Genomic DNA, 21,758 nt, shown 5'->3' with positions numbered 1-21,758 from the left:
TTTCTTTCTCTCTCTCTCTCTTTCTTTTCTTTTTTGTATTATGTATTGTGCCTGCAACGAGCATGCGCGCGTGCGTGTGTAAAGATCAACATAATAAATGGAGATTAGTTATCTTATCGTGAGGATGAATCATGCCTTCTGCAAACGTCGGCTACTGAAGACCATATCATTTGTGTGCGCGAGACTCGATCCTCAGTTTCAAAACAGTTATGACTCTTTCGCAAGTTAAAATAACTTCATTTTTTCTGAAACCCTTTTTTCCCATTCCCTCGCGCAGAGTTGTTCTCGGGCCACGCAAAGCACCTGCAGTGACGGCTCCCTCCTCTCCATGGGAAGCTCCGAAAACGATGAGGTGAGTGTATTGAGTGTTAAGCCTTGAGTCCTTCTCTCGGTATATCCAAGGTCAAAAGTTCGTGTTTACGGTGACCTCGAGGTACATCCAAGGTCAGAAGTTCGTAGTTACGGTGAACTTGAGGTACAAACAATGTCAAAACTTCGTAGATATGATGAAACTTCAGGGACATCCATGGTTAAAGGGTCATGAACATGGTTGTGTTTGTAGATAATATAAACTTGAGATACACCCATGATTAAAATCTCTTAGGTTTGGTCGTGTGTTGAGTGTGCTAGGTATGGTGAACTAGAAGTAGGCCTACGTTCATGATCGATAAGACGAACGTAGTGGACTGTTGTATGAGTTAGATAAAATGAACTTATGGTGCGCTCATGATCTCGACTTTGTATACTTGGCTGTGTGTTGGTCCTGCCTAGTTCGGGCTGAGGGTATAGCCAGCAACGATCAGAATTGTGTAGAGCAGGCCTGCCAGGCACGACTTTCCAAATTTACTCCAGAAGGGGCACAGGACTCGTGTGCTGTTACCTTTCGCTCTCCACTCTGAAGGGCAAAACCCACCTGTTCACATTTAATAAAAGCGTATGCACAATGCTAAATGTTTTGGTATATTTCGGAAGAGGCTTGAATTGCGTTTAATCGTGACACAAATATTAATTTTGACTATAATTCTCTGAAGAGGGTATGTTACAAATATATATATATGTATATATATATATATATATATATATATATATATATATATATATATATATATATATATATATATATATATATACATACATACATACATACATACATATCTCATCTTTTAACGGTAGGTTCATGTCTGAGCCGCCGTGGTCACAGCATGATACTTAATTGTAGTTTTCATGTTGTGATGCTCTTGGAGTGAGTACGTGGTAGGGTCCCCAGTTCCTTTCCACGGAGAGTGCCGGTGTTACCTTTTGTTTAGGTAATCATTCTCTCTACTTTATCCGGGCTTAGGACCAGCACTGACTTAGGCTGGCTTGGCCACCCAGTGGCTACGTAGGCAATCGAGGTGAAGTTCCTTGCCCAAGGGAACAACGCGCCGGCCGGTGACTCGAACCCTTGAACTCAGATTGCCGTCGTGACAGTCTTGAGTCCGATGCTCTAGCCATTCGGCCACCGCGGCCTTATACATACATATACATATACATATTTTATATATAATATATATATTATATATAGTATGTATAGTTTATATAGTATATATAGTATCTATATTTATTTATAGTATATATGGTGTATATATTATATATAGTCTACATATGTATATATATTCATTATATTATATATATGTATATTTTTAAAAAAAAAGGAAAAGAGAAGAAAGAAAAGAAAAAGGGGGAAAGGGAGAAAAAGAAAGAATAAATTTTTATTTTATAAGGAATTAAAAACAAAAAGGCAAGAAGAAAAAGGAGAGGGGGGGGAAAGGGGAGGGAGGGGAGGGGGGGGAAAACGCGGCCCGAGCCCAGGTTAAAAAAAAAGCCAGCAAGTGAAATTACGGGGAAACCCTTTTCCCCTTTTTGGGCCCCCCGGCCCGCCCGCCGGCCTTTTTCCCCGCCGTTTTTTCCTGTTTCTTCCTTTTTTTTCTCTTTTTCCCCCTTTTCTTTTTTTGTTCTCTTTTTTCTTTTTCTCTTTTCTCGGCTCTTTTTCTCTGTTTTTTCTTGTCTCTTTTTCTTTTCCCTCTGTTTCTCTGCCCTTTTTTCTTTGTCCCCTTTCTCTGTCCCTCTTTTTCTTTCTCTGTTTCTTTTCCTTTCTTTTCTCTTCTCTTCTCTTTTCTTCTTCTCTCTCCTCTCTTTTCTCTCCTCTTTCTCCTCTCTCTTTTCCTTTTTCGTCTCTCTCTCCTCCTTCTCCTGTCTCTCTCTTCTCTGTCTCTGTCTCTCCCCCTTTTCCCTCTCCTCTGTCCCCCTTCTCTTCTCCCCCTCTTTTCCCCTCTTTTTCTCCCCTCTTCTCTGTCTTTTCCCCCTTTTCCCTTCGGGCCCCTTCTTCTCTCTCTTCTCTCTCTGCCTTCCCCTTTTCTTTTTCTTTTCTTTTCCTTTTCTTTTCTTTTCTTTTCCCCTCTCGTCTCTCTCTGCTTCCCTCTCTTCTTTCTCTCTCTTCCTCTCTTCTCTCTTTTCTCTCTCTTCTCCCTTTTTCTCCCCCCCCCCCCTTTTTCCCCCCCCTTCTCTCTCTTCTCCTTTTCTCTCTCTCCTCTCCTGTCTCCTCTCTCTCTCTCTGTCTCGGGCTCTCTCTTCTCTCATCTCTTTTCTCTGTCCTCTTTTTCCCCTTCCCTTCTTTTCTCCCCTCTCTTTCTGTCGCTCTCTCTCCCTCTGCCCTCTTTTCTCTCTCTCTGTCTCCTCTCTCCCCCTGTCTCTCTCTCTCTCTCTTCTTCTCTCTCTCTCTCTCTCTCTCCTCTCTCCCCTTTTCTCCTCTTTTCCTCTCTCTCTCCCCCTCTTCCTCTCTCTCTCTCCTGTCCTCTTCCTGTCTTTTCCTCTGTCCCTCTCTGTCTCTCTCTCTGTCTGTCTGTCTGTCTGCCACTCTGTCCTTCTGTCTGTCTGTCTGTCTGTCTTCTGTCTGCCCTTTTCTCTCTCTCCCCCTCCCCTTCTCCCCTTCTCTCCCCTTTTCTCTCTCTCCTCCTCTCTCTCTCTTCTCTTCTCTCTCTCTTTTCCTCCTCTCTCTCTCCCCTTTTCTCTCCCCTCTCTGTCTCTCTCCCCTCTGCCCTCTCTTTTCTTGCCCTGTCTTTTCCCCGGCTGCCCTCTGTCTGTCTGTCTCGGGCTGTCTGTCCCTCTCTCTCTCTCTCTCTCTCCCCTCCCCTCCTCTCTCTCCTCTCTCCCCTCTCATCCCCCTCCCCTCTCTTTTCCCCTCCTCTCTCCCCCCTTTTCTCTCTCCTCTCTCTTCTTCCTCTGTCTTTTCCTCTGTCTGTCCTCTGCCCTCTTTCTGTTCCTCTCTCTCTCTCTCTCTCTCCCCTCCCCCTCCCCTCCCCTCCTCTTTTGTCTTTTCTGTCTTCTGTCGTCGTCTGTTTTGTCCTGCCCTGTCTGTCGGGCTGTCTCTCGGGCTTCCCCTCTGTCTGTCTTTCTGTCCTGTCTCTCTCTCTCTCTTTCTTCACCGTCTCTCTCTCCTCTCCTCTCTCTCCCCTTCTCTCTCTCTCCCCTTCTCCCCCTTTTTCTCTTCTCCTCTCCTCTCTCTCTTCTCCACTCTCTCCCCTCCTTCTCTCTCTTTTCTCTTCTTCCCCACCCTCCCCCTCTCTTTTCTCTCTCTCTTCTCTTTGCCCTCTGTCTCTGTCCCTCTGGTCTCTGTCTCTGTCTCTTTTCTCTGTCCGTTTTGGCTCGTCTCTGTCTCTTTTTTCTGTCTCTGTCTCTCCCCTTCTCTCTCTCTAAATTTTCTCTCTCCCCTTCCCCCTCCCCTTTCTCCTCTCTCCCCTTTTCCCCTCTCTCCCCTCTCTCTCCCCCATCTTTTCTCTCCCCTCCCTTTTTCTCTCCCTCTCTTTTTTCCCTCTCTTTTCTTTTTTCCTCTCTCCTTTTTCCCTCTCTCTCTCTTCTCTCTCTCTTCGGTCTCTCTCTTCGGCCCCTCTCTCTCTGGGTCTCTCTCTCTGGGTTCTCTTTTTCCCGGGGGTCTCTCCCCCTTTTCCCGGTTTCCCTCTTCTCGGTCTCTCTCTCTCGGTCTCTCTCTCTGTCTGTCTGTTCTCTCTCTCTTCTCTCTCTCCTCTCCCCTCGGGGTCCTCTTCTCTCTCTCTCTGTCTCTTCTCTCCTCCCCTTTTTCCCTTTTCTCTCTTTCTCTCCTCTCCGCTCTCCCCTCTCTCTCTCTCTGTTTCTCTTTCCTCTCCCCCCTCTCGTCTCTCCCCCCTCTCTCTCCCCCTCCTCTCTCTCTCTCCTCCCCTTCTCTTCTCCCTCTTTTCTCGAATTGCGTATTTGCATTAAAAACCCGGGAAACCCCCCCCCCCCCCTCCTCCTCCTCCCCCCCCCCCTCCCTTTCACCTTCACTACCTCTCTCATTTTTTATTGCGCTCGCGATTTTGCGACAAAAAACCAAAATGGATGCTGAAAAAATGTACAGTTTAAAGGATTTTTTTTAAATGAATAATAACAATGATATGATATATGATGTAGTGATACTGATAATGATAATATGTGAAAATGATAATGAAATTATAAAGAAGATAATAATTTAATAAATATAATAATAAATAAAAAAATTAAAAATAATAAAAAGATAATATAATTATTATTATCATTATAATATTATTATTCTATTTTATTACTATTTTACTTTTTCTTCTTTTACTACATTGCTTTATTACTAAATTACATTATTACTGTTATTATTTGTTGTTGTTGTTTTTTGTTGTATTATTTTATTATTGTACGTTATTATTATTTTTTTTTATTATTATCGTTATGTTATAATATAAAAATAATAATAATTATTATTATTTTATTATAGTATATTGTTATTTTTTATTATTATTATTATTATTTGTTATTATTTTTATTATTATTTTTTTTATGTTATTATTATTATTCTATTATTCTAACTTTGCTCTTCCCTTCTCTTACTATTACTTTACTATTATTATTTTTTTATTATTATTATTATTTTATTATTTTTAAATTATTATTATTATTATTATTTATTATTATTATTTTTATTATTCCTGTCACACTGTCGATGTTATCACAAAAAATCGAAACTATTGCCATAAAATCCACAACGCATAGGGGCGTTCGTGTTACACACTATATATTTTTTACGTCATTCCTGTCACACTGACGTAGTATTTTAGCAGACGTTTCGGGTGTCGCTCTGTCACCCGCGGTCTTGTCCAGTTACGTACGGTAAATGTGTAACAGGTGTCGCATTTAAAGCCAGGTCTTGCGTGGGTTTTCAGGGAGGCGGTGGGTGGTGCTGGTTGTCTTGGAAGAAGGGGAGAGGGGGAGGGAAAAGGGAGAGGGGAGGGGAGGGAGGGGGGGGGGGGGGGGGGGGGGGGGGGGGGGGGGGGGGGGGGGGGGGGGGGGGGGGGGGGGGGGGGGGGGGGGGGGGGGGGGGGGGGGGGGGGGGGGGGGGGGGGGGGGGGGGGGGGGTTTTTCTTTTTTTTTTTTGCCCTTTTTTTTTTTTTTTTTTTTTTTGCCTTTTTTTTTTTTTTTAAAAAAACTTTTTTTTTTCCTTTCTCTTTTTTTTTTTTTTTTTTTCCCCGAAAAAAAGTACCGGGCGTGTTTTTCTTAGCTGTTTTCACCTGAAGTAGCCTTAAACCCTAATCTTTGCTGACGTAACAAAGCATGTTTAATGCATGCTGACATCCAGTGTACATACTATTACATTCGTGTACATTTTTTCCCCCGGTGTACAAACACCTACGTCCTTACTCATGTTTTCACCCTGCGTACATAATACGCGTGTGTCGGAGGGAGACGCACACAGCCACGGCGTAGCGTCGTGCACAGTTCCAGCGGGCGTTTTCCTAGCTGCAAACCTCCGCCGTTGTCGCCGTCAGAAGCTCGACAATTGAAGGCGGAAGCTTACGGCCGACGTACAATAAGCGGCGCCACGCTCCCGCCGACGCGCACCCGCTGTGGACTTCCGTTACGGCGGGAAGTGGCTGGTGATTGCGAGGGGAGGGGGAGGGGGGAGGAGGGAGGGGGAATGGCGGGGGGTTTTCCCCTTTTTCCTTTGGGGTGGGTGGGGGGGGGGGGGGGGGAAGGGGGGTTGGGGGATAATGGGGAAGAGGGGTGGGGAAGGGAAGGGGAAAGGGGTTTGGAGAGAAAAGGTGGGGAAATGCGGTAAAAGTGTTTTTTTTTACACGGGTTTTGGAAACGGTTCTGAATCTCATTTGTTTTTTTATTATTATTATTTTTTTTTTGTAATTTAATATCTTTCGTTATCTGTTTAGGCTTGATGGGGTGGTTTTTAAACTTTTCCTTTTATATTTGTCGGCATTGCGATTTTGTCAACGATCTTGTGCATATCATTTGTTATTTATTTTAAGGCTGATGGTGCGCCCTCCCCCTACCTGGCGGGTTGGGGGAGGGGGGTGGGGGAGGGGGGAGAGAGAGGGAAGGTTTTCAAAAAGCTTTCAAAAGGGTTTTCTATTTTCCTTTGTTAAGGCTTTATTATTTTTCTTCCTTTTTGTATGTTGATTAAAAAAAAATCCCATTTATGTGTATTGTCTATTGTGAGAAGCGGTCGTTTATTTTTATTTCTTTTTCTTATTTTATTTTCATTTGTTATCAATCTAGGAGAGGGAGAGGGGGGAAAAGAGGAGGGAAGGGGAAGAGAGGGGAGAGAGGGGAGGAGAAAAGGGAAAAGAGGGGAAGGAGGGGGAAAGAAAGGGGGAGAGAGGGGAGAGAGGGGAGAGAAGGGAGAGGAAGGAGGAAAAAGGAGGGAGGAGGGGGGAGGGGAGAAGGAGGGAAAAGGGGGGGGAGAGGAGGGAGAGAGGGGGGAGAGAGGGGGGAGAGAAAAAAAGAGAAAGAAAAGAGAAAAAAGGAAAAAGGGGAGAAGAGAGGGGTACCTAAAAAGGGAAAAATTCCCTTTTTTTTCCCTTTTTAATGGGAGGGGAAACCGCGCTCTATCACGTGTTTTTCCCCCATTTTTTTGAGGAAAAAAGCGACATCACGGAGTTTGCAAATATTTACGGATGCTCTCTTGCCTTTGCATGGTCACACGCTCACGGCCATTTCTTCCCAGCACTCGCTCGCCCAAACACTCTCATTTCTCATGTGGGATAACTATATGTATATATACCGTAACTCCCCACGAGCAGGCACGCGAACCCCCGAACGCACGTACGGAAACAGACACACCTCCCACACGCACATGAAAATCACCCTAAACCCCCCACACCAATACACCACCACTTACACACACACCATTACACACACCCATGTACACACAACACACACACACACACCGCACACACACACACCCACCCAAAACACACACACACCAAAAACCCACAACACACCAACACAACACACACACCCAACACACCCCCACACACACACAAACCCCACAACAGCACACCGGCACCACTGTACACCCACAAATACACCACACACACACACACACACCACACCAACACACAACCACACACACACACCACACACCAAAACACACCACACCACCCCACCACGACAACCCACAAAAAACAGCCAAAAACGTGCCGTAACATGCTCCAAAAAAACATTATAAACCCCGCACATGCACCCGCGCCGACGTCCCGCGCGAGGAGAGAACCAGGATGCCATCTGGATCAGCGTGCCGCGCCACCTGGCACCCGCGCCACCTGGCATCCGCGCCGTAGCAATTAAGGACACAAATATGGATTGGATTGTGGAAGGGGGGGGAGGCGAGGAGACGGGGGGAGGGAGGGGGGATGGAGGTTTAAGAGGGTATCCGAGGGGTTTTTGTAGGACAGTACTAGAGTTTTTAAATAGTCGTCAAAAATTTATGTAGGGCTGTCTAAGGGGTTTTTGTAGGCCCTTTTCTAGGGTTTAAAGGAGGTGTATCCGAGGGTTTTATAGGTCTGTCTCAAAGGTTTTGGTTATGCTTTTCATAAGGGTTTATGTAAACTTGTCCCACTTGGGTCTAAGCAGGTCATTACCAGGGTTTAAGTAGGGCCTAGCCAAGGGTTTAAAAAAAATTGATACCAGGGTTGGTAGGCCCTTTTCTTAATTTTTTAACAAGTAACCAAGGGTTTTAAATAGAGGTTTTAAAATAGGCCTATTCAGGGCTTAAATAGACCGATTCAAGGGTTTTTAAATAGGTCTTAGGGGTTTTTCCCAAAAGGTTTTTGGGGAGCCTCCTCGGCCCACCTCACAAAAACCTGGGGGGGCCTGTGGTACCCACACGAAGAGATGACGACCACAACGACTACCACTGGGCTATACAGGTACAAATCACCGCCATATCGTACTGTTGCCATTCTTCACACATCGTCCTGTGATCATTGGGGGGAAGATGAGGGTCCGGTAAAGAACTGATTCGAGGGAGTCTATGAATTTTTCGCTTTTTTTTTTTATTCCCCCTTTATTTTACGAAAATGTCTTTTGGGGGTTTTGGGTCGTGCATTCCAGGAGCGTGGTTTTTTTCTAAAAGGTTTTTTGTCTCAGGGCTGAAAACGCAACCTTCACACCTGTCGTCAGAGGGTCTTTGTTTGTCACCGGGGGGTTGTTAATGCATTTCCCCCTGAGGGGAAAAGGAAAAGGATTAAAAACTAAAATATGTCGCTGTTTACTGAGTAAGGGGCGGAATATGCAGTGTCTCAAAATAGGTTTCGATTTTTTTTTTTATATGTATATTTAAAGGGGGAAATTTTTTTGTGGTGTAGTAAAGAAAAATGGTTCTCCTCTCTCTCTCTTCTCCGCTCTTTCTCTCTCCCTTCTCTCTCATTTCCTTCTCTCTCGTCTCTCTTCTCTTTTTTTCATCTTAAATTTCTTTTTCCCTTCTTTCTCCTCTCTTCTTCTCTCTCTCTTCTCTCGCTCTCCTCTTTCTCTTTCCTTTCTCTCTCTCTTCTCTCTCTCTTCTCTCATCTCTCTCTTCTCTTTCTCCGTCTTCTCTTTTCTCTTTTCTCTCTCTCTTCTCTTTCCTTCTCGTCTCTCTCTCTCTCTCATCTTCCTCTCGCTCTCCTCTCTCTCTCTCTCTCATCTTTTCTCTCCATCTCTCTCTCCTTCTCTCTCTCTCTCTCTCTCTCTCTCTCTCTCTCTCTCTCTCTCTCTTCTTCTCTTTCTCTCTCTCTTTCGGTCATCGCCATTGTCTCTCCTTTTCTCTATTTTATGTCACAGCCAAATCAGTAACGTTAGACAAAGTTTGCATGAAACTGCGCGCTGTTGATGCCGCTTGGGTCAGCAGCAAGAGGCGCTGGTTGTAGATGATAGTATACCTTTCATTTCGCATCAAGTACGTTTCTTGCTCTGTGAAGTTATTCATTTTCATCCATTTCTTTGTAAGTGTTTATCCCAACGAACTTTTGGTCTCCGCTATGCCGCCGGGTTTAGTCCCCCCCCCCGTGCCAAATCCCTCCCCGGTGCCAAGTCTCTCTGGTGCCTAGTCCTTCCGGTTTTAAGTCCCTCTGGTGCCAAATTCCAGGACGTGGCACTGGGGAATCCTCCCACAGTGGTTTTGGAAAGTAGCAGTTGTTTGTGGTGAACGTCACGCGCGTGTGTGTGTGTGTGTGTGTGTGTGTGTGTGTGTGTGTGTGTGTGTGTGTGTGTGTGTGTGTGTGTGTGTGTGTGTGTGTGTGTGTGTGTGTGTCTGTGTGTGTGTGTCTGTGTGTGTGTGTCTTCGTGTGTCTTCGAGACGCTGCTCGCAGATGGAGGAGGGGGAGGAGGAGAAGGAGGAGGAGGAGGGGGGGGGAGGGGGTCTCCCCGACGCGGTTCCTCGACCCGCACCGTTAGCCCCTCCCGTGGCGCGTCCGCAACGGTGCCCGACGCCTGACAGCCGCGCTTCGCTCCTCCGCCTCCGTCGCGACTTATCACGCGTCGCGTATGAGGAGAGATTCGGCGCTTGATTGATTGCAGATAATCCGTCGCAGATTCGTTCTTGGACGGGAAGAAAGTTTTTATTTAGTTATTTTTTATTTTTTATTATAATGAATCTTCAAGATGGTGGGTGGGTGATACGAGACACGCACGCGCACGCGCACTCACACTCACACTCACACGCACACGCACACGCACACGCACATACACACACACACACACACCACACACACACACACACACACACACACACACACACACACACACACTCACTCACTCACTCACTCACTCACTCACTCACTCACTCACTCACTTGCAAGGTAGTAACTTTTACTTACATGCGAACTCTCGTGATTGGATGCACCTGTCTACGAATTTTCACCTTCATAAATAATCAGTTCTTTTTTAAATCAATTCAGGGTTTATATATTTATTTATTTGATCACCATCATCATCATCATCATCATCATCATCATCATCATCATCATCATCATCATCATCATCATCATCATCATCATCATCATCATCATCATCATATTATCATTATCATTGTTGTTGTTGTTGTTGTTGTTATTATTATTAACATTATCATCATTATCATTATTATTATCATTATTGGCATTATTGTCATTGTCATCATTATCATTATTTTTTTATTATTGTTGTTATCATTGAGTATTAGAATCTCGTCTCGCCGCCGACCTTCCCACCAACCACAGTACCTTCTGGCGGTCTCATTGGGAACGAAAGGCGCCTGTTTTTGGCAAAGGCCTACATATTATTCGTTGGCTGAGAGACGTGGGAGATGAATCATTTGCCAGACGTAGGCCTGAGGGAGTCGTGTGCCAAGAGCTGAATTAGGTTCATGGTGTGAATGATGCGATGCCTTTTTCTCCTTGTAATTCTTGCGTGGTTAGATATTGTTTGCAGCTGAGATTCGTCCTCGTGGTTAGTTTTGGTTGTGTGGCGAGCGAAGGGAAGAGACTGGAACTGCATTTTGGTGTTCGCTGGATATTCTCTTTTGAAGTATATGTTGCCGTAGTTTTAGGGTGGTCGTAGCTCAGAGCAGACAGGCGAATAAACGAGGAAGGGTTTGGCAAATAAAAGCAGAGGCGAAGGGGAGGAAGAGTTCACGGGAGAAAGGGAAATTCAGGGAAGGGGGAGCTGGGAAAGGGGAAGTTCAAGGGAGGGGGAAGTCATAGCAGGAGTAAGTCAGGGAAAAGGGGAAATTCAAGGGAAAGGATGGGTCAGGAGAAAGGGAACTTGGGAAAGAGGAAGTCGGGGGAGGGGCGAAGTCACAGAAGGGGCAAGTCAGGGAAAAGGGGAAGTCAGGGAAGAGAGAAGTCAGGGAAACGTGAACTCAAGACCAGAAGGAAGGCGGGGAGGAGGGCAGTCCGAAAGAGATGAAACCAGGGAAAGGGGGAAGGCCAGCGGTTGCGCAAGAGCCGCAGCGAAGACCCCCTGGGCGCGTTGCAGCCCCCCAGCCACCACTGCTCTGGTTGCAGCCCCAGAAAGACTTTCCACAACGGGGGCCTTTCGACGCGACAGCTTTGCACGGTGCGCTGTTCTGCATAAGAAAATGCATATCAGCTGCACCACATGTTCCCGCTTTGGCTCGAACGCCTCCGAGCGTTGGAAAATTTTTTTTTCTTCTGTGGCTTTCTCGATTTTCCCTTGGATTGGGGGAGAGGGATGGGGGGTGGGGGTTACTAAAATTTATGTTATAAAAAGAGAGTTGAATGTGAAGCGTTTCTTTGAAGAGATAGGAATGAGAATGAATCACTTTATGATAAAGGTGAGGTGTGTTTGAGGCGTTTGGAGAAGAAGCAGGAGTGAGGTTTAATCATTTTGTAATATGAGAGAGGCGTTTGTTGAAGCAAAATGAATGAGAATGAATCACTTTATAAAAGATATGTATTTTAGGCTTTGTAGAAAGGGTAGGAGTGAAAATTAATCATTTTCTAATGGAAGGGAGATGCACTCGAGTCGTTTGTAGAAGAGATCTTAATAAAAATGAATCATTTTATAATGATAAAAAACATATATATATTTTTATAGTGGGATGTATTTCCTCACGAGAATATAATATATAATATATATATATATATATATATATATATATATCTAATTTTTAGGCGCTGGGGTGTGAGTTCCTCACGAGAATAAGATATAATGCCTTCTACCAAGTAATTTTTACAAAGATATAGCATCACAACGACATAATTACACTTACAGTCATTTAATTCTGATGAAACTTCAGCAGCGAAACGTGGAGATTTCAGCCATCGCTTTGTGGAATTATTCAGTATCATTCATACATTTTTTTTTTCTCTACGTTTCTCACAGTTCATTCAGGGTTTGTGTTCACTTGGCTCGTGAAATCGCTATAAGCTTTGCCTCCTCGTGGTTTCCCCGAGGCTGCTCTTGCTTTTTAATTATCCTTTTTTTATCTTTCCCGTTAGCATGCTTTGTTTTTTTGGATTTTTTATTGTTCCGCTTAACCTGTTTTGATTCATTTTCATTTATTTTTTATTTACTTTATTTTTTTTATTTATTTTTTTTTTTTTGGGGGGGGGGGGTGATTTGCGTCGTTATTTTTGTTTTTGTTCAATTTTTTTTTTTTCGGGAGAAATGATTTGCACCGCAGTTTTTTTGTTTGTTTGTTTTTTTATTGTTTTTTTCGGGATAAATGATTTGCATCGCGTGTGCTTTTTCGTGCATCAGTGACACATGTTCAGTTCGATTTCTTTTTTTTTTTTTTTTTTCGTTTTTTTTTTTTTTTTTTTGGCGATTGTGATGTTCTACGTTTTATTTTTTTTGTATTTGCTCGTTCTCTTTTCCTTTTTCTCTTTCTCGTTTTCTCTTTCTCTTTTTCTTAGTTGGTTTCTTCCCATTTTTTTCTTTCTTTATTTCTTTTTCTTTCCCGGTTTTCTGTTTGTCTGTCTGTCTCGTTTTTCTTCCTCCCTCCTTCCTTCCGTCATTCTCTCACTTGCTTTCTCTTTCTCTCCTATAATTTCATTCTCTCTCTCTCTCTCTCTCTCTCTCTCTCTCTCTCTCTCTCTCTCTCTCTCTCTCTCACCCACACAACACACACACACACACACACACACACACACACACACACACACACACACACACACACACACACACACACACACACACACACCCACCCGCCCACCCCGCCCACCCCGCTCACACCCGCTCCGAAACAGTACGGATCTGTCATCCCCGACCGGCGGCCGCGCGTCACGCCCCGACGGCAGGTGCGAAAGCCAGTTGCCGACGGGGCCTTGCAACAGCGAGCGTGCGCGTGCGTGGATTGCCATCTCCTGGAAAGTGAAAATGTGCAACTGCGGCCAAACCAACACCTGCTGCGGCGAGTGAGTGAGCGTTCTCCCTCGGTCTGTCGGGTCGGCTTCTCCCTCGGTCTGTCGGGTCGGCTTCTCTCGGTGTCGGGTGGTCCGGATGGTCGGGTTGGCTCTCCCGGTCTGTCGGGGCCCCTGTCGTCGGGGCCGGTCGGGTTGGTCGGATGTCGGGTCGGTCCGGCGGGGGGTTCCGGCGTGGGTGGCTTCCGGGGGTCGGCCGGCGGGGGCCCCGGGGTGGTCTGGTGGGTGGCCCGGTGCGGGTGGCGGGCGAGCTGAAAGAGAACAGACAGAGACAGAGAAAGAGGGGCAGAGAGAGAGAGGGGGGGAAAGAGGGAAAGAGAGAGAGGGGGAAAGAGAGAGAGAGGGAAGAGAGAGAGGAGGGGAGAAGAGAGAGAGAAGAGAGAGAAAGAGAGAGAGAAGAAGGAGAAAGAGAGAGAGAAGAGGAGAAAAGAGAGAGAGAGAAAGAGAGAAAGAGAAAGAGAAAGAGAAAGAGAAAGAGAAAGATACCAAGCACGAGGCTCAAGTCGTGCTAATCCCCAGAAGAGACGAGCGAATTCAGAAGCGTTGCGATCAGACCACAGGCCGAACAGCAATGACAAATGAAAGTAAAAAGAAAAAAAAAAAATGAAAATAAAAAGCCCAGATAATAGGCTAAACCGATGAAACCGATTTATGAGCGTGTGTGTTTACCGAGAGAATAAAAGCGAACACCGTATTATCGCCAAAACCGAAAGTACTCGTCTGTAATATCTCTTCGATTGCGGTGACGTCAAGAGAGGGCTGTAGTTTGGTCTCTCTGGTTTCTGTGTCTTTGCTTTGGTCCGTGTGTCTCTTTCTCCTTTGTTTTGTCTTTGTGCTTCTCATTTGTCGCTGTCTTTGTGTGTGTGTGTGTGTGTGTGTGTGTGTGTGTGTGTGTGTGTGTGTGTGTGTGTGTGTCTGTTTGTCTGTATTCGTCTCTCTCTCTCTCTCTCTCCCTCCCTCCCTCCCTCCCTCCCTCTCCCTCACCCTCTCCCTCTCCCTCACCCTCTCCCTCTCCCTCTCCCTCACCCTCTTTCTCTCCCTCTCCCTCACCCTCTCCCTCACCCTCTCCCTCCCCCTACCCCTCTCCCTCCCTCCCTCCCTCCCTCCCTCCCTCCCTCCCTACCCTTCCCTAACCCCTCCCTCCCTCCCACCCTTTCCTGCCCCCTCCCTTCCACCATTTCCTCCCCACCCCTCCCCCAACCAACCTTGAATTATTATTTATAATCCATTGACAGAATGTGTCGCTTGTGCAACTGGTGTTCGGGAAAGGAAGAGCGCTAAGCGTGAGGAACAATATCGTATCTTATCTCACAAAGATAACTTATCTTATTTGCATGGCTGGGTTTAGAGGGAATTATTCACCCGGAGTTATATTAGTAAATTCAATATTTCTCCTCTACACTCTAGATAGAGAACTATGTGATTAATGTAATGTATCTAACAAAAGCTGCCGTCTCTCTCTCTATCTATCTATCCATCTATCTATCCATCTATCTATGTATCTATGTCTGTCTCTGTCTCTGTCTCTGTCTCTGTCTCTGTCTCTGTCTCTGTCTCTGTCTCTGTCTCTGTCTCTATCTCACTCACTCACTCACTCACTCACTCACTCTCTCTCTCTCTCTCTCTCTCTCTCTCTCTCTCTCTCTCGCTCTCTCTCTCTCCTCTCTCTCTCCCCTCTCTCCTCTCTCTCTCTCTCTCTCTCCTCTCTCTCTCTCTCTCTCTCTCTCTCTCTCTCTCTCTCTCTCTCTCTCTCTCTCTCTCTCTCTCTCTCTCTCCCCCCTCTCCCACTTCCCCTTTCCCTCTCCCACTCCATCTCTCCCTCCTTCCCTCTCATTATTAATATCGAATACCTGTGTGTGTTTTTCCCCCTGTAATCTCAGTGGGCTTAACAAGGAAGCCTGTGAAAACCACGTTTCTGCGTGGTCGAACGGAGGCCGAGATCGCTCCTGTTCAGAAATGAGAAAGAGAGAGAACAAAGAAAGAGAGAATAAACAAGAATTAAGTGGGGGAGAAAATATTGTTGGGACTTACATTACAATAAACTGCGATAGAGGCAATGCATACCCATGCAAGGTATGTGTATTCATCAGAGAATACGGTAAATTAAAGGTAAAAAAAAAAGAGTAAAATTTTCGGTCTCTGTTATTCAGATAATTCTGTACTTTAATGTCCAACGGCGCTTTTTGGAGACTTGAATGAAATGGACTGTTATATATTTCGATAAACTTTTAAATACGTTTATGTTCGTACCCTTGAGTATCTGGTGTTTGTGTGTGAGCGAGTGATGCAGAATATGTATTGTGTGTAAATGGATGTACATTGGTGTGGTATCTATACATTTACGCATAAATGCAATAAATGCATTTGCACATTAAAAAACTTAGTAGCGGGTACACACAATTAAAAGAATCGCCATCAGAAATAAGAACGGTGTTCGTGAATCCTGGAACGAATGAACCAACGAAGCAAATTATCCGGAATAAGGATTTTTTTTGCAAACTTTTTTACTCTTTTTGAAATCCAGCGAATGTTTGAGCTGGCTTTTAGAGAGAGAGGCACTTTTAAAGAAAAGTGACAATTTAACAGCTAGCCAAGATGCTAACAATGGACGAGTGGCTAAGTTGCAGGGCGAAATAGTGGGTTTCAAAGGAATGCCATTTTTGTGAATTTTCTTCAGACGATAGAATACGGAATGAAGCGAAAAGGGGAATTTGCCGCCATGAAACGGTTAAAGATTTTAAAATTAGGATATTTTGCGCCAACGAGCCTGGTTTTTTTTCATATTTTCCGATGCGATTCGATAACGGGTGTTAGGATTTTTTAAATTAAATCTTGTTATCATATGAGAACGGATTAACTTTGCAGATATGTACGATCTGTTTTATCAACGACTTGAACGTTCTTTCCAATTATCGGCTTTTGTAAATAAAATATCCCGAGTTACGTTTGAGTCATTTAGATGAAAGAAAGCGTCAGGGTAGACTAATTGAAACGTCAAACAAGTAAAATAAAACAAGAGAACATATACTTTAATCCCTAGTATACTGGGGGAATTGCCTTTTGTATCCACATACGGGAGAGAAGACCTAAGCTGGATTGGAAGGAATCAAAATCAGAGAAATGTTAGACGCTCCTCTCCCCTCTGTCTGTCTGTCTGTCTGTCTCTCTCTCTCTCTCTCTCTCTCTCTCTCTCTCTTCTCTCTCTCTCTCTCTCTTCTCTCTCCTCTCTCTCTCTCCCCGCCTCGCGCCACTCATCTACTCCCTCACTACACCCCACACACACCCGCACACGCTACATCCCACCTCTCACACGACACATCCCACGCCATCCACTCCCCTCCTCTCTCATCCCCCTCTCCCCTCCCCTCTCCCTATCACCCCCCCCCATCTCACCCCTCCCCCCCCACCCCACCCCCTCCCCGTCACACCCCCCTCACACCACCACACCACCCACACCACCGCCACCACACGCACCGCCCCCACCACCCACACGCGCACACCACCCACCACCCCCACACGCCCCACACACACCCACCCCCCACCCACCACACACCCCGCGCCCCACACGCCACCCCCACGCACCCCCCACACACACCACACCACCCACACCCCACCACCCCACCCACCCCACATACACACCACACATACACACACACACACATCACTCACCACCCACACACCACACACACACACACACCATCCCACACCACACACACATCACACACCCCACACATACCACACCCCACTCTCACACCACACACCACCATACACACACACCACACCACACACATCACACACCACACACACACACACACCACACACGCACACACCACACCCACACACACACACACACACACCACACACACACACGCACACACACACACACACACACACACACACACACACACACACACACATAAAACATAAACAATAAACATAAACACATAAGACCCCTCGACACGCACACAAACCTGTAAACGACAAAGATTAATCAGATACCCGATGAAAAACTCGATCGCGTAAGGCACCTGGCATTTCCTGCGCCCACGCCCGCTTTATCCTCCTTATCTTTTGCTTGTCTCGGAGGCCTTGCAGCTGGATTCGTGGTTCGGCGGATGACTGCGGTGGCGATTTTCAACTTTTGTCGTGTTGTTTGTTATTATGGTTACTGTTGTTGTTTTGTTGTTGTTTTGTTTGGTGTCATTGTTTTCATCGTATCATCCGTCAATATCGTCGTCGTCATCTTTATCTTTATCTTCATCTTCATCTTCATCTTCATCTTCATCTTCATCTTCATCGTCATCATTATCGTCATCATTATCATCATTATCATTATCATCATTATCATTATCATTATCATTATCATTATCATTATCATCATCATCATCATCATCATCATCATCATCATCATCATCATCATCATCATCATCATCATCATCATCATCATCATCATCATCATCATATCATCATCATCATCATCATTATCATTATCGTCATCATCATAAAACACACACACACACACACACACACACACACACACACACACACACACACACACACACACACACACACACACACACACACACACACACACACACACACACACACAACACAAACAGACACAAAAAAACACACACACAAAAGCGCACAATAACACAGCACAATAACAAAGGTGAACAAGGAATTTTCTCGTCTTTCCAAACCTTAGTCCAATTTCGACTTGGCTTGGAGAGAAATCCATTTTTTTTTTCTCTTTTTCTCTTTACCGCAGTTTCGTTATAGTAGGTGTGATTCGGTATTTTGCTCCTGACCTCTGTGACTTGGGCATTTCGCAACTTTTGCAACTTTTTTTTTCACTTTTAGAGAAAATGATTGAATCTTGCAATCGTGAGTCCTGTATATTACGACACGATGGGTAAATACAGTGTTGTTGGGTTTTAAAAGATTTACTTGTTTGCTTTTATTTGTTGTGTATTGCAGTATCATCTATTTTTTTTTATTTAATTTATATACTGTGATTTGTCGTGTGTTGTAGTAGCATTTATTATTATTATTTTTTTTTACTGATTTATTTATTGATAAGTGTCGTATATTGCTGTATCAATTTACTATTATTATTAACTCCCTTATTTATTATTATCTGTAGTATATTGCATTATCACGGAGAGAGAGAGAGAGAGAGAGAGAGAGAGAGAGAGAGAGAGAGAGAGAGAGAGAGAGAGAGAGAGAGAGAGAGATTTTTTTGTTGCACGTATCTGAGCTAGTCGGCCCGGGGAGGGGGGAGGGGGGAGGGTGGCCAGTGAAACTTTGCCGTGGCCTTCCCGCAAATAGCCGAGCCGGGGGTGACTGGCAGACGGACTGGGTCGGTTTCCTCAACGGGCTTGTGTTCGTTTGTGTGTGTTGGAAGGGGGGAGGGGGGGAGGGGGGAAGGGGGGGGTTGGGGAGGAGGTAGGGGGAGGGAGAGGGAGGTGGGGGAGGGAGAGGGAGGTGGGGGAGGGAGAGGGAGGTGGGGGAGGGACGGGTGTGGTGGGGGTTGGGGAGGGAGAGGGAGGTAGGAGAGGGAAAGGGAGAAGGAGGAAAAGGAAGCGAAGGAGAGGGAGAAAGAGAAGGAGGAGAAGGAGAAGGAGAAGGAGAGAAAGAGATAGAGAGAAAGTGGAAGGGTAAGAGGAGAGGGTGGTGCGGGTTGGAGAGGGAGAGGGAAGATAGAAAGGAAAATATATATATTTTTTATAAAAATATTTGAGGGAGTCGTATAGCATTGAAAATGAATTATACGAATATTGAAATATTGAAGTTGAGACCATTATACATACTTTGTTGAACCTCCACAGATTTCATCGCCTGCGCAAAATTTTTAGTCTAAGAAAGGCTGTTGACAGAAACACCTTTGGGGGAAAATGGGCCAAAGACTATTTTAAGGAAAACATCTGTTGAGTCGCCCGCATGTGGTTGTTGTAGTCGATTCGTCGATGTATGGTTGTGGTTGTTCGCCTATATGTGGATGTGGTCGATGCGTCAATGTACACATGGTTGTTAACCTGTTCGTCCACGTATGATTGTCATAAATTCATCCATGTAGGCCTACGTATGTATCGTGCATATATAGTTGTATATTCATCCACGTATGGTTGTGGCAGTATCGTCCATGTATGATTGAAGACGATAAGTCCATGCATAGTTGTAAAAAAAAAATATATGGTTTATTGTAACATTCGTTCATGTATGGCTGTAGCAGTATCGTCCATGTATCGTAGTAGATTTATCGATGTATGGCTGCAGTGGCCTCGTCCATGCATAGCAATAGAATCACCCACGTATGGCTGTAGGCGATTCGTCCATGTATCGTAATAAATTTATCGATGTATGGCTGCAGTTGCCTCGTCCATGCATAGCAATAGAATCACCCACGTATGGCTGTAGGCGATTCGCCCGCGTGTGGCTCTGGACGAGGTACTCTCGGGCGAGGGAGGCTGGGAACAGCAGCTGCCAGCCGGTGTCACGGCGCACGCAGGAAAACAAACAAACAAAAACCCTGCTAATTATGGAGTCCACGTCGTGATTTCGCTCGCATCCAGCACTTAATAAGCGGCTGCCGTTATGTTGGTTTGGCGATGGACAGAGGAACTTTGGATTCGAATGTGAGGGGCGCTGTTTGTCGCGTTTCTGTTGCGATGTGGGGGAGGTTTGCCTTGCCGGTGGGCTGGGGATATCCGGTTTGTTTAAAAAAGAAAAGGAAAGAAAGAACAGTAACAAAAAAAAAGGAAAGAAATGAAAAGAACAGTAAAAAAAAGAATAGAAAAAAAAGTAAAAAAAAAAAAAAAAGAGAATAAAATAAAAAGAAAAGAAAAGAAAATAACAGTTACAAAAAAGAAGAAGAAAAGAAAAGAAAGAACAGTAACAAAAAAGCAAAGAAAAGGAACACTAACAAAACAAAAACAAAACAAAACCAAAAACCGAAAAAGACCTTTATTTCCCAACTATTTTCATGGCTGGAGTCGCGGCGGACGACTTCTGGCGATGACGTCGACGACGACGACTCAGCTCCTGGAAACTGTGGCTGGGGGGGAGGGGGGGAAGAGGGAGGAGGTTGCCAACTAGGAACATTTGGCAGCCTCTTTACTCACGGGAGGGTGTCAGTTGGTGCTGAACCCTTGCGGTGGTCACGTGGAACTTTTCGGGAGTGCGTGGCGAGTGTATTGGTTTTGCTCTTTGGTGGATATTTTTTTTTAATGGAATTTTCTTGTGGTGGATCGATGATATTTTTTTTGTGTGTGAAGACCCGTGCTGATAGAATTTGGGGAAAAAATTGAATGCTGGAATGTGTCCTTATTCCAAAGGTCTCCGTTCTAATTGGAAAGAATTATGGACATGACATGAAAGTGAAGATTGAAATAATTATTCAAGTGTTTACATCCAAGTGTATTTAAAAAACAAAAACAAAATCCCCCGCGTGAAATAAAGACGATCATTATTATATGCACAATCCCTGGAAAAAAAAGAACGATTTGTCGTAATCTCCTTGAAAGAGAGAGAGAGAGATAGAGAGAGAGAGAAAGAGAAAGAGAGAAGGAGAGATATGAATATGCATACATCGGCTTTGTTTATGGTATTAAATATAATTACGGTTCTTCGCGCCGGTGAAAATAGGCATAATCAGCAGAAACTGACGTGCGGGAAGTGTTAATTAGTGTGTGTCTGTCGCTGTAATGGCAGAGCGATCGTGTTAGCTCGGGAGAGGTCGTTGCCCCAGCGCGAAAGAGTCAAATAGCTCAGATATCTCAAAAAAGGAAGAAAGAAAGAAGGAAAGGGAGGAAGGAAGGAAGGAAATAAGTAAAGGGAAGAAGGAAGAAAGAAAAAAAGAAAGATAGAAGAACTCAAATCCCAAGTTAAAAGAAACCCATTTAATATTTTAACAAATTTTCATTCGAATAAATACCCTTCCCTCCCTCCCCCCCCTCCCCCCCTCCCCCCTCCCCTCCCTCCATGCCGAAGGAGGGAAATGAGATAAAATGGCAAGTGAAAGCACTCCGGGGGGAAAAAGAGGGAAAAAGAAAAGATATTGTTTGGCCGGAGTGGATGAGTCGAGTGAGTGGATGGGTCGAGTGAGTGGATGGGTCGAGTGAGTGGATGGGTCGAGTGAGTGGATGGGTCGAGTGGATGAGTAGAGTGAGTGGGTGAGCTGACTAGGTGAGTCGAGTGAGAGGGTGAGTTGAGTGAATGGATGAGTCGAGTAGATGAGATAAGTGGATGAGTCGAGTGGGTGAGATGAGGGGGTGAGTCGAGTGAGAGGGTGAGTTGAGCGCGACAGGGAGTAGTGATCCCACGCGGCAGGGGCGGCGGCTGACCACGCCCGCGCTCGCTCCGGCCGGAACCACGGACCCTCGCTGCCACGGGGGCTTCCTCTTCTTTCTCTTTCCTCTTCTTCCTCTTCCTCCTCCTCCCCTTGCCTTTTCTTAATCCTCTTGCTCTTAATTCCTTCCTTCTCTTGTCTCTTCATTCTTCTCCTGTTTCGTCCTCTCTTGCCTCTTCCTGTTGCCTTTTCTT

At 45.2% G+C, this 21,758-nt stretch overlaps 1 protein-coding gene across 1 annotated transcript in view; it reads left to right on the top strand.

The window, feature by feature from the left end:
- Window positions 1–21,758, top strand: part of LOC119595009 (mucin-5AC-like) — a 72,227-nt gene that overhangs the window by 26,360 nt on the left and 24,109 nt on the right. Inside the window, exon 7 of the mRNA XM_037944141.1 lies at window positions 278–352. Coding sequence (XP_037800069.1) covers window positions 278–352 — 75 coding nt within the window. The remainder of the gene's footprint in view (window positions 1–277; window positions 353–21,758) is intronic.

This window comes from Penaeus monodon, chromosome 35 (assembly GCF_015228065.2).
Source record: "Penaeus monodon isolate SGIC_2016 chromosome 35, NSTDA_Pmon_1, whole genome shotgun sequence".
In the NCBI taxonomy this organism is placed as follows: domain Eukaryota; kingdom Metazoa; phylum Arthropoda; class Malacostraca; order Decapoda; family Penaeidae; genus Penaeus; species Penaeus monodon.
The sequence above is the reverse complement of the archived record's forward strand: the minus strand, read 5'-3'. Positions and strand labels throughout refer to the sequence as shown.